At 35.3% G+C, this 13896-nt stretch overlaps 1 protein-coding gene across 1 annotated transcript; it reads left to right on the top strand.

The window, feature by feature from the left end:
• The first annotated feature begins 477 nt into the window (after positions 1-477).
• On the top strand, positions 478-11080 carry LOC144446363 (DNA cross-link repair 1A protein-like). The gene is made up of 10 exons (XM_078136109.1): positions 478-862; positions 1287-1652; positions 2557-3429; positions 3688-3821; positions 4769-4887; positions 5360-5503; positions 8087-8232; positions 8844-8998; positions 10132-10273; positions 10796-11080. The coding sequence occupies exons 1-10, from the start codon at positions 478-480 to the stop codon at positions 10948-10950; spliced, it is 2619 nt and encodes an 872-aa protein (XP_077992235.1). The 3' UTR covers positions 10951-11080.
• Positions 11081-13896: the final 2816 nt, after the last annotated feature.

The raw sequence follows: 13896 nt of genomic DNA, 5'->3' as shown, positions 1-13896 counted from the left end.
ATTTCTGGCTCTACCCCCCCCCCCCCCGGGCGGGGAGAGGGATTTTTCGTTCAGCTAAGATATGATTTATGAGTGGAATACCAGGGAATGAGGGATCCGGTCCACAGGGTCTGGCACGGCAGTAATTTAAAGTGCGCCACCAACGGTGTTTAATGTTGTAGTCGTACTTCTAGTACCTGGATTCGCACAATTATTAGAATGTACAAAAAGATATATAACACTTCGTCCACACCCACAACAAAAAAACCCACGTCATATATATAGTTTATAGTCGTTTTGAAACAGGTTTCACTATTACTGGAACAAGATAAACGTCATTTGACGCAAGTAACAGCCCCGTGTTGAGCGACAGACTACAAAGTTAGCGATGAATATTATGAAGCGGTCTTTTCATAATGTAGTTGACCAAGAGTTTCTGACTTGTACAACCCCTGGATGTCGTGCCCTTGAAATTGGGTCAAGACATATTTTCATGAAATGGATAGTGAGGGAGATATATGGGACTATGTTTCCCTGAAGAGGTTGAAAGCAAATGAGAAAACTCCAGTGTCATGCCGAAAAAGAGGAAGGTTAATATCGCCGACATCTTCCTCTCCCCAGTCTTCGACTTCCTCCCCCGCTAATAAAGTTAGAAAAAAAGTTAAGAAAACTTCATCACGCAGGCAGCAGAGTCAACGCCAAGGGAAGAAAGAAGCACCGACAACGATTTCCATTGCATTATCTGGAAAGAAACCCACGGAACAAACAAGGGAGGTATTTGATGGACACTGTCCAAATTGCCAAATGCCATTCAATATTCTCCATATCAAGTCTCCTAAGTGGCATGTAGCTGATTGCATGGTATCTTTGTCAAGTAATAAAGGTAAATACACTTCGGTCTGCATTACATCACGTGACAAATGTTGGGCGAATGAAGAACATTGTACAAATGCATAAATGGTCAACGGGTAAAGATCTGGCCCATGTTAAAACCTACCTAGGGGGTCAAACCCTAACTCCCTAACTGGATTACAGGTGTAGTTATTTTTCTGCATCCTTGCTTAATTATGCCCCTGCTCAAAATATTTGTCAAGCCCTTTGATTTAATATTAGAATGAACGTGATATATGGGACATAAAGATTCCATCAACTTGATGGAGGGAATTAGGGTCTGAAGTGTGTCTTCAAAAGATGTCTTTTGATTGCACGGATACTGACCATGTGAACAGTTACACGCAAACTAAAAAGAAAGGAAAAAATGTGGAGATTGACTTTTTTTTTGCCAAATCTTGTCTTTTTGGTTTCAGAATGTCCAGATGGATTGGAATGTAATTCAACAATACCAAGTCATTATAGGAAATGTAGTCATAATGTTCTAGCAGCTCAAAGAGCAGGCCAAGATGTCAGTGTCATTCATGCAGCTGGAGAAGCATCCAAAGATGTCAGTGATATCCATTGTGACTCACAGACAGTCCAAAACTTTAGTGTTAGTCCTGTTGATGTATATGCAGACGGAGACTTTAGTGATGTCCCTTCACATAGAGGTGTATGCAACGATATCAGTGATGCTCCTACACAGTCATGTGCACTTGAACAAGATGAAGACGATGATACACTTGCATCAGATATGTCATCTCAATCTAAATATCAAACAGACAAACCTTGTCAGACAGGTAATAAAATATAAAAAATGTCAATGTCATTAATGGGGCATAAATTATGCCACAATTTTTTTGGGGCATTACTTTATTTTCAAAGGCAGTGTAGTATTCTACTTACTGAAGCACTTGCTATTGGCAGAATGCTACCCAGTATTCAGGCATAATTTATTTAAACGGTTTAATGACATACTTAGTATAATAAAAATACTAAAGTGTCAAGAAAACATATTATTGTGCCATCAACTGTAGTAACACTACCATAAGGTGATTTTAAATGTCCTTGAAGGCATGCATTGCCATAACAGTATTCTAGAATAGTTATTTGAGGTTTTCTGTAAGTATGTCCACTTGATTAAAAAAGTTTATAAATACAGCTTGTGGAACTTTAAGTGCAATATACCAAATGCTATCCATGGCATCTAATCTCAATCTCTCTTTATGTCTAGCGCATTGAGGTCCCGAGATGAAATTTCAAATTCAATTGAAGCCACCCACACGTCTTTCTTAATCAATCACAGAATACTGCCCCAATAAATAATTACTGTTTATCGGAGCAGTTACGTATACCCACAATGTCCAATTATGGTATATTTGTACCATTCTAACAGTTGAGATTTACTCATTTGCATGAACAACTTTTGGTTCATGATTTCTAATTGAGCTAGGTGGTGTTAGGATGAATTGAATCCATGTTAGCATTTAGACTAAGTAGTGGCAACTGAGGATATGCATGACATAGTCTCTCAGTACTCCTGTTTACAATATACTTGGTTCCACTTTTCAATGATATGGACGTTTCTGACTGAAACATTCATGTTGTTAGTGTCAAATTATTGCCTAACATCCGTTTTGATATCTTGTCCAATATTTTAGAGTGTAAATGATATAATTTTGTATCTCTATTTCATACCAACAGGTACTGAGAGTAAGTCAACTAGGAGACTCTTCTTCAAAAGAGTAATTAGGGAAAATGTTTCAAGAAACCCAGACTTGAAGTGGGATGATAATGTTGAAAGTGATGAAGATATATTTTCACCGCTAGAAATATGGCCAAAAAGCGATGTCGAGTGTGTAAAGCCTCAAACAATATCAGATGACCAGTTCTGTCTAGAAGACTCTAACAGGTCATTAACAATACAAACTCCAGCCAGTGACTTTGAAGGATTGACCCACACTGTTAGAATACCTCAGCATGTGGAGAAATTTATGAACAATGAAGTAAGAAATGAAATGTGTAATAGCATTGAGACAGACTGTACTGAAATTGAGGCAACTATTGATGATGTGATTTCTGTATGCTCAGAACTAGATCAAGATTTTGAGTCAAGTAGTGATGCTACAGACGAAACATTGTCAGTCAGTAAAAGTCAGGAAAGAGTGCAAGAAAGAATGAATGACATAGTGTCTCATCAAGAAGATACATTGGACTACACAGATAGTTTTCCATCAAGCATAAGGCAGGACATTGCAAAGACTCAGTCTAGTATCACTGCTTTCTTTAGACCCCTTAATAATGTAAATAAATCTACAAAAAGAATTGATGTGAAGAAACAACTGTCATGTGAGACAGCAGGAAGTGCTCAAACAACTGCAATAAAAAATAATAGTTATCCAAGATGGACAACAAAATCTGACACCCAAGCAGGAAGTTCTCAAACAACAGCAATAAAAAATAATAGTTATTCAAGATGGACAACAAAATCTGATACCCAAACATCTACAAGTAATAATCAGGGCAACAAAGAGAAGTACTCAGGGAGAAAGTGTCCATTTTACAAAAAAATTCCATGTGAGTATAACATACCTTTTCCTATTGTTACATGTTTTAAATACAATATCTTTATTTTCAACCCACACTGTACTGACAGCACAAGTATAATTGAATGGTCTGCAGTGTTTTTAACACTTAACCATCTAGCCAAAATACTTGATATCATACATTGCCTGCATTGACTGTAACACATGTTTTATACTGATAGTCAGCTGACTGTCACATGTTTTATACCAATGCAGCTGACTGTCACATGTTTTATCATTACACATACAGATACCCCTTTCACAGTAGATGCATTCCGGTATGGTGTTATACCTGACTGTCAAGCATACTTCTTGTCACACTTTCACTATGATCATTACATGGGTCTCAATAAACACTTTCAACAGCCTTTATACTGTAGCAAGGTGAGTAACTAATTATGGCATATGTAGACGTATACTTTGATATGAAATGTTTAGAAATGAAAGGGATATACTGCAATGCATGCCTTATGGCATTGTTTGTGAAAAAATAGACTGATGCATTGCAAGGTTCAGTTTGTTTCCTGCCTAGTGTTGACAATGAAACAGCAACAGCTCAGGGGCTCAAATATTCATCTGGCAAGTAGATGTCTAATGATCAAACCATATGAGGTACTGAACTTAGTTACTCAATAAAGGATGGGACTGTAATTGAGCTCAAGAATAGACATCTGGTACAAGTGCATCATAACTTAAGAGAAATAGATAAGAAAAGTATGTTAAAGCAAAAACTGAATAGAAGTGAGTAGATGAAATTCATATATAAAACACAGGGCAAACATGATGAATGGCAGTTACTACAGTGATACACAATACTGTATGTACCAATATGTAATATTTCTCACAGTCAGTGGTTTAATCCACATTGTACTCAATATTTACGTGATTTCTAATACTTCAACCTTTCATAGAATCATTGTAGAGACCCTATCAACTCTTGATGTCTGATGACTCATTGACAGTGTAAACTGTATTTTAACAGATGAAACATACCCTTTTTTAATGAGTTTAGATGCATTGAAAGGAGTGGTCGAGTGAGATTACCATGGGTCTCTACAAATTGCTACAAAATGTCATTTTCATCACAAGTGTTACTTTTAAAAACAACTTTTACAATGTTCAGAGTCTGACTTTATCCTCTCACCTCTTTTTATATCATTTCAATTTCACTCTGATTGTCATTTTTATTACCAATGTGTCTTCTGTTTTTAGTGTATCTCGTGACAAATTGATAAATGTTGGCATTCTTGTAACACATCCACTCTCATGATGTATTCTTTATGTTTTGCTCATACATCAAGATCTTTAAATGTAATCCACCGTTTCTCTAGGTGACTGGTAATCTGGTGAAAGCTAAGATAAAAGTTGCAGCTAAACATATACATTCTTTACCAATGAATGAAATATGTGTTGTGATGGGTATTGAAGTTATGCTGCTTGAAGCAAATCAGTAAGTATAAATCTATCAGTGAACATTTCTACTAACACAGTCAAAACAAATTTTGCAAGATGAATTCTAAATTTTCAGTGACATCTCGTAAGCATCATTAGTAGTACACTGCTGTTCACCCCTTATAAAACTAGCAGAATAAATATATCTGTAAATTGATGAACATGACAAGGATACCAACTACCATCAATTTACAGACATTATTTCATCAGTTTCAGAGAGAGACATTAATGCTGAATAATTGAATCATTGCGCGATCAAAGTCCGATGGTTGAAAAACATAGCATTTGTTTCCAATTTACCATTCAAAAGTAACTATATTGTACTGTCCTATTGATTTTTGGAACCATGAACAATATATTTTCCATATTCTCCATAGTACATTTTCTCTGTGTTATCATCAACTCGTCAGTCATCTAACTTTTAGCTGCATACCTTTCCTTAGATGTGATTATTTAATCTTTTTCCTCAGTTGTCCCGGAGCTGTAATGATCTTATTTAAATTACCAAATGGTAGAACATATTTACATACAGGAGATTTTAGAGCAGATGCTAGCATGGAAGCATATACTGTACTCAAGGAGAATCCAATAGATTCTCTTTATCTTGATACAACGTGAGTATTTTAACTCTACTTCAACATGTACCATAGAATTCCATTGATTATAAGATTATCTCTTGATATTCTGACAGAACCCCATGACACACGACTACAAGTGTTGCATACTTGGGGTATTTGCACAAGTGCTTGCAGTGATATATACAACTGTACTTTGTCACACATAGTAAGTGAAAGTGCAGCAGAAAACACTGCAAATACAAGTGAAGATACCCCTGAGTACCCACATTGGAGTTCAACTCAAGTGAAGATACTCCTGAGTACCCACACTGGAACTCACAGGTTCTCAGCTTTGTTAAAATTACATGTTTATTTGAAATAGCAACTTTTCATAAAAAAGATGCTGAGCAATCCAGAAGCAATCCAACCCAGAAAAGTCTTTTAACCAACCTTGCATGGCATGACATCTCTGAAATAGAGATATTAAAATTGGTAAATCTGGCATAGAAGAAGCATTCTGTACACTGGGGTGAGGCACTAGAAGCTTCACACCTCCTGAAACAATGACTCCAATATTGAGGTCAGCTGTCAGAATGAAGAGAAGCTCCTTAGATTGTTTATTCCCCATAATGCCTTGCTCCAGCATAAACATGCCCTACCAATTTCTATAACTCTGTGTTTTGTGTGATGTAGGGTTGGTGAAAATGACTTCTCTGGTTTCCTAAATATAATGAAATACAACTGTGGTAAAGTCGGCCTCACCTTTGTTCCTCTTTTTAAAGTCAAGTATTGTTGATCTTCTGTGCAGAGATCTAGTTTGATTCTGTCATTTTGAAACCTCTACCATAAATACATGTAAGTAACTTGTGGTTCAGGTTATCATACATATCCTGGCAATATAGATTGTAAAATACCTAAGTGGATGGTCTCACAAACTATTGTGTAATGAAAAAATAAAATTGCAAATGTTATGGATTGATTTACACTGACTGTTGACTGCCAGAGAATTGTAAAATGACACTGTACCAATTAACAATAACCCCCCCCCCCCCAGAAATTTGATGAATATATTGAAAGAAAAGGAAGAAAATTGTGAGTGTAGAATATTGAATTGTGTCTATCTTTGTGTAAAAACAGACACCCTGTCCCATGAATGAAACACCAAGGCGTTTTTCTTGTATTCCTAATTTCCTATGATCTTCTGTAGCTTTCAATACTTCAATCGTTTTTGGCAAAATCCAGAGGAAAATTTCTGGTTATCAAATTCCAAGATGTTGAGCAGTTGCAGATAAAATTTTCAACAGTCCACAAAAATGTAGCTCAAGTAATGGTCCCGTGGACAGGTTACATAACATCAAGGTCCTTTACCAACTGTCTGTGACCTGAATACAGTTCTTTTCCTAGTCTGTAAGGTCCAGCTTATTGGTCTGCTTATGTAACCTCTTGAATGCTATCCACTCAATGGTGAGTATAATACATAAGTGGAAACAAGAAGTGGATCTTTCAGGGTATTCTTGTCCCTATTATTGTATAAACTGTCACAGTAAGTATGCTCTTTGAAAGTCACAATGTAAATTCAAAAACTACAAAATTTGGCCGATCAAACAGCATATGAAATAGTGACATGTTTAGATTAATTTATGAGCTTTTTCACAAATTGATTGGACTCACAATTGTTTTCATTGAACTAAAAAGGATATTTTTATTTATCCATTTTAGTTCAATGAAAACAATTGTGAGCCCAATCAACTTGTGAAAAAGCTCATAAATGTCTATTTCAGTTCTCTTTTTAATTTACTGCTTGCCATCATCATTGAAATAATTACAAGCAATAGCAATATCATACATTTTTAATCAAGTTATTATTACACTACATTTGTGAGATGGTGGTTCGCAATCCAGGGTGTGCTTACAAGCCAAAGACAACCTTGGTTTGGTTTATGAATCTATTTCATTATCCAACATCATTATTACAGAATGACTTTTTCCTTAATTGTTATGCATATCAAAAAATAATGTGACTTCCTTATTTAAAACTATTTGAATACATTAAATTCACATTAAAATATATATAAAGAGAAAAAAATGAAAAAAATACTTTTCAAAATTCCATTTATTTATTGTTTATACAGTGTAGTACAGTTTTGCTCTACTCGTCAGTCAACAGTCAATGTACATGTATGTTAATCTTTAACACTGCCTCTATTTCATTGTCTCAATCGAGTCTTGCTGCTAGACCCCTCAAGTGATTCTGCCCACTGTGAAGGCAACTGAAGGTCACCCGAATGAGTGTTCCACCCTCATCTCTATCAGAAGAAAGCCTGAGGTCTAGCAGCTACACTAAACTAACATCATGCACAAGACCCCCCCCCTCCCCCCACTCATGCCATGCTTGTGCCATACAATGTAAACGCTAATCTACAGCTAATTGAAAACATGTCATTCATAAATAAAATACAAATTTGACAAGTATGATATTAGTTGATTTAGTTTAAATTTGGCGATCTAGACACCTTATCTACTCCTGTCTGATGATACTCTGCTAGCAGGGTAAAAGCTAGTCAGAGCAATATGCAATAGTTCTCATATGTATAGTGTAATTTATCATATTGTTGTTAATATATACTTTTTTTTCCCTAGGTACTGCAATCCTACTTACACATTTCCTCCACAAGCTGACGTCATAGCATTTGCTGTCTCCATTGCAGTTAATACTGTTGCTGCAAACTGTAAAACACTTGTTGTCTGTGGATCATATACCATTGGCAAAGAAAGAATATTTGTGGGTATGGATAACTTTGTAATGTGAATATCTATATTATCATTTGAAATGTTAGTTATTTCATTCCTGTGGTAAAGGGGTTACAATTCTGGTAACACTTCTTTTGCTAAATCAATCATTCTTTATTGCATAACAACACAAATAACATACAGAATACAAAAATGACATACAGAAATAAAGTGAATACAATACCATCCTTTAACCAGCTGTTGAAGGACTGTTTACAAGAATTTTTCCAAGAGGAAGTTCATCATCTGAGGTCAAAATATGCAAACATTTACTTTTGTCATTTAAAGAATGAAAATTTGAATTATTTAATGACAAAGAAGAAAAAGGTGTCTTTCTTTCATTTGTATAATGAGAACAAAGAATTTTAATGATAAAATTCATAAGCAAAGATATGAGATAGGTTATGCCAGTGATGCACATGTGTAGCTTAGCTTAGCTTAGCTCTATGACACCCATCACCTTGTAGAGGTCTGTGTGCACATAATTTTTTCATTGCATTGCTTTATATAATTATGTATCATTGTTCTTCAGCTAAAGTATAGTATAGGCCATCCAATGTCTAATTGTATCTACTTATATATATATATATATCTATTTGTAAAACAGCACTGGCTAATGCATTGGGCTGTAAAGTGTGTGTAACCAGAGAAAAGAAATCAGTGTTGGATTGTGTGCAAGATAAAGAGATGGATCGTCTCCTGACTCTGAATGGTGACATTGCACAGCTACATGTAGTTAGCATGTCTTATTTAAACCTTAAGGTAAGTACAGTTCATATTTTAGCTAGTCTAGTTCCTGACAGGGACTGTATTCCGTACTACAATGTACTTCATCACTATCCCAGTCTAGTCAAGGCCCTGGCAAAAGGCGTTAATTATGGTTCAACCCCATAGTGAGCGAAGTGCAAATGGCACATGTCAGTAGTAATCCATCACAAATTGATAAGCTGTCGTCACCGCTCATTAATATTCATTTGGTACAGCTGTTTTGACAATGTCCAATGTTCAACCAGAACTCCACTTCCAGTCAGTTTAAACTAAAATCACATGGGGACGCAACAACATAATCATGTTTATAAGTGAACGCTGTAGGAGGGAGCACAGAAATCTGTGTGATCGTGAGGGCCTTGACTAGACTGGGATAGTGATGAAGTACATTGTAGTACAGAATACGGTCTCTGTCAGGACCTAGACTATAGTTTAGCATGCAGCTTGTTTTCAAGGGTTGGACATACAATTTGATAATAAACATTGTTTTCAGCATAATGGTCATATTCTAACAGTTGAATTAATTGTCATCATCCCCATCCCTTTGCAGAGGATATACTTCTCATTTAGCAGATTCACCTCATACAAACATAAAATGAGTGTCTAGTTCAGGTTTTCCATTGTTTTCCATATGGTGTCTGTGTTATTGGTTTCTTCTCATCAGATGTACAGCCATTACAGATTGGAAGAACAGTTTTATTGTGTATTTTTAAGTTGATGTCAGTTTCCGCACCCACTATTTCTTGTGAGACTTCACAATTTTTGCGAATTTATTTATTTTTTTCTTGAATACATAAAAAATGTTTAGGGTCAGCAGTGAAAAGCTAGGTGGGGTCAGGTAACCGGAACCAAACAATTATTTTTTCAGGCCTAATGGATAATTACTCTATTTTGAATTATACATGTTTTACTAGTAATTAAGTGGCTCCCTTCACAAGTTCAAAATCTACCAGTAGAAGATGATTATATTGTTTGCATTAATCATATAAATTGTGATCTTAAGTTTCACCCTTCACTAATTTGGAATCTATAATTTACAATTACTGATATAGTGTTTCTCTGGTATATTACAGGGTTTTGACCTTTAGAAGTTTAGAAAATAACAATAGTATTCTGATAATTTACAGGGTTTAAGTGGCTACCTTCACAAGTTTCGACATCTCTATGACAGTGTTCTAGCTTTTAAACCAACTGGATGGACACACAATGAAAGAGTCTCTACATTATCTGATATCAAACCTGTGAAGAGGGGAGTCATTTCAATTTATGGTACAGAATTAATTTGCAACTATTTCTCTTTGTGATTTAAAGGGACATTTTTCAATCCCAAGTTGGTGTCTTGATACTTCGAACGTGTATTAACCCAACATTTTCACAAATACGGTCCCAAAAATGCAGTGACACTGACAGATCTTGTTCCGGTATATTCTTAACGCCATATGATGGAGTCATGATGGGCGAATGGTTAGAGTGGCTGGCTTGGAATTTGCAGGTTGCAGGTTCAAGCCCCATCACTGCCGTTTGTTTCTATTTGGCTAAAGTCCTTGGGCAAGATTTGAACCACGACTGTGCCTCAGTCAACCCATCTGTATAATTGTGGACCTGGTAGGATAGAGGTTGCAATGTGAATGATTTAATCATCATATGCACTTTAAAAAGGCTGCAATGGATTGTATGCTTCCCAGGGAGTTGAGAAAGTATAAAGGGCTGTTTGTGCTGCTATAGGTTCTAGCAGGGGTAGTAATTGTGAAGCGCTTTGAGCACAGACTAATTTAATTACATTTTTTGCAGGAGTTCCATATAGTGAGCACAGCAGCTACAGTGAAATGAAGCGATTTGTTCAGTTTTTGAAGCCACATAAAATTATACCAACAGTAAATAATGGTAGTGCACAGGCAAGGAAGAACATGGAGCAGCACTTTACTCAGTGGTTGAAAGAAAAATAAATTTATCAATTGAATGTACAGATTTTCAGTTTGACTTTCCCCCTCAATCAATAAAAACTCATCTATAGAAAAGGTAAAGTGGCACAAGCTGAGTTTATAAACTTTTACTCAATGACAATACTTATATAAAAACCTGGATTAAACTTATTTTTGTATAATGTTAATGTCAGTGCATATCATTAACATTTCCATTGTCTTCTGCAATTGTGATATCATTACCATTGTCTTCTGGCATTGTTACAATAGTTATATCATTACCTTTGTCTTCTGGCATTGTTACAATAGTGATATTATTACCATTGTCTTCTGGACAATTATGTCATAAGATTGTATATGGTTCATATTTTTATACTAGGATTGAGTTCAGTCAATTGCATGATGGTTAAGTGTGCATTAGTAAGTAGAATACTGCAGCAAAAATATATTAACTTAGCTTGTGCTCCTTTAAGTGATGTGGGGAAAAGAATTAAAGCAACACTAGCTGCTACTGGAATGTTTTCTGAAACTGTCTTGTTAGATATAATTAAATACATACAAATACTCCGATGTATCCCTGCACCGTAAATGACTGGCATAATCTCACAAATGACATTGTCTGCTCTGCATCTACTGAAGTATTCAAAGAAAAAGTATCAGAACACATTAACTCTTTTCACCATTATAATACTGATACCCACACACGTACATATTCACAACTTGGTGTGATACTTTATTAGTATTACCGAGTCAACAGAAACAGAAATCGACTTGCTTGTAATATCATACACCGTGAACAGTTCTGAATCACATGTTGATAAACAATTTTGTGTAGCTGTATTCGTATAATGGTACAACAAACCCTATCAAATTGATAAGATTGGGTCCACACCTTAAAATCAGCTACTTGCAATCACAATTTCAACCTGTTGCTGTTTTATTTATGGCTAAAATCAACCTACAATCTATATGTACAGCATTCCATTATTGGTATTTTAAATTTTTTTAAGTGAATATATTGTTGGTTATGTGATAGAAAATATAATACTCCAGTTCCAGCTAATGCAGCTTTAAGGGTCAAAGGTTAACATAGCAATGTTGGTGGAAGTTTTACCACACTCCTTTGTATATTTATGATTAAAAATCCAATAGAAGAGAAATGAAAAATTTAATTAAATAAATATATCATTGAAATATAATTGATAAGTATTGTCAGTGTGTTTTATTTTTACATTGTTCATGTGTATATTTCACCTGAGAACCCAGATCTTCAAAGATACAAAATTGTACAAACGCAATACTGGGGTATGTCATCTTGCAAACCATATAACACTTGTATTGTTGTTTTGTATATCAAGGTGCAGATTATTAACACTTATTGCATGGGTGTATTCGGGCACTAGTAGATATCTATTACCCTGTGGGCTGTTATGCAACTATTTCCTGAGGCTGAAAGCGGAGGGAAATTATTACTACAAGCAGCATGAGGGTAATATGAAATCTACTAGTGCCCAAATAAGGCCAACCAATAAGTGGTTTATAACACATTGTCCAGCATGTATTCTTTCCATAGTGAAAGCTAATAACCAGTAGGACTCCTGTGCTATATGAATAGTGCCCCAGGGAAAATCGAGTAGTGTCCATTGTATGTAAATTGAGGTCACAAAGGGTCACTAGTCTGTACCATGGGACATGATCTAAGCCAATCATTGAAGGTTATATGAAAAATGATGTGTTATAAAAAGGTTGATGCAATTTATTACATATGTACCATTGACAACTTGCATTGGTGGGCACACATACTATTTAGTGAAATAGTGAAAATATAGTATACTAATACCTGTGTGTTAATTAGCATGTGGTCATTTTTTGTTACACAAACACACTCAGTTGTATATTTTCTATGAAATCTGCTGTTTGGATTAACATGTAATAATAACAGAATTTCATAACACACATTTCCAGTGCAGGTACTTACTGCACTTGTGAAAGTATATAGGCCAAGAGAAAATCTCAAGCACTTGTGTAACTTCCAGAGTGTGTCACACTGGCACTCACATGTCACATGCCATAGGATCTTTTCATAATACTTGAGCTCATAGAACGTTACTGAAAGTGAAAGAAATTATTATTTGGGTAGCACCATCCATATAGTATTATTCCAGATTTTACTTTACGTTTCAACTTCATCACATTCTTCCTCTTAACTTCAAAGTAGGTTCAGTTATTAACAACTACAGCCATATTTGTTACTCATGTGGTCATGATCGTATGAAATATTGACATATTGTTATCATTACATGCCTAATTACATGATTAATACGACTTGCACAATTGTAAAAATGTGACAAACAAGCAATTGTTTTCATGTATGATTGGCTATAGTCTGGGGTCAAGGGTCATACAAAGTGAAGGGGTGGGTGTGTGCATATTATGTTTACGAATGCTCTATAATTTCCTTCAGTACCTATCCACTTCTTGGAACTGTGTACACAATCACTAACTTTGTTTACCTCATTTAAAAGGAGAGCAGCTCCTATGTACTATGTTCTCCTAAACAGAAGATAAAGATATGATCCCTCCACTTCATCCAAAAGAACCTTTTCAAGTTGTATTCATTCATTATTGAAGCCATCTTCAACATAATGAGTACTACTTTTCATGCTTTTTGTTGTTTAATAACGTCTGTTTTATATATTAGAAGATCCCAGATACTGTAAATATACACAATTCCCCATCCCACAGCACAAGATGTAGTTCAAATCTATCTGTTATGCATATATCCAGGGTTATGTAAACCACCACTGCCAGGAATCCTGAACTGGGAGTTTTTAATAATTCCATTTTATATTTCAATGTTACATGCATACATATACATATACATATTACATATACATACATATACATATACATATACATATACATATACATATACATATACATATACATACAAGTATGAATGATATTGCT

This window comes from Glandiceps talaboti, chromosome 15, assembly GCF_964340395.1.
Source record: "Glandiceps talaboti chromosome 15, keGlaTala1.1, whole genome shotgun sequence".
Lineage (NCBI taxonomy): Eukaryota > Metazoa > Hemichordata > Enteropneusta > Spengelidae > Glandiceps > Glandiceps talaboti.
This window is presented reverse-complemented; position numbering and strand designations above follow the sequence as displayed.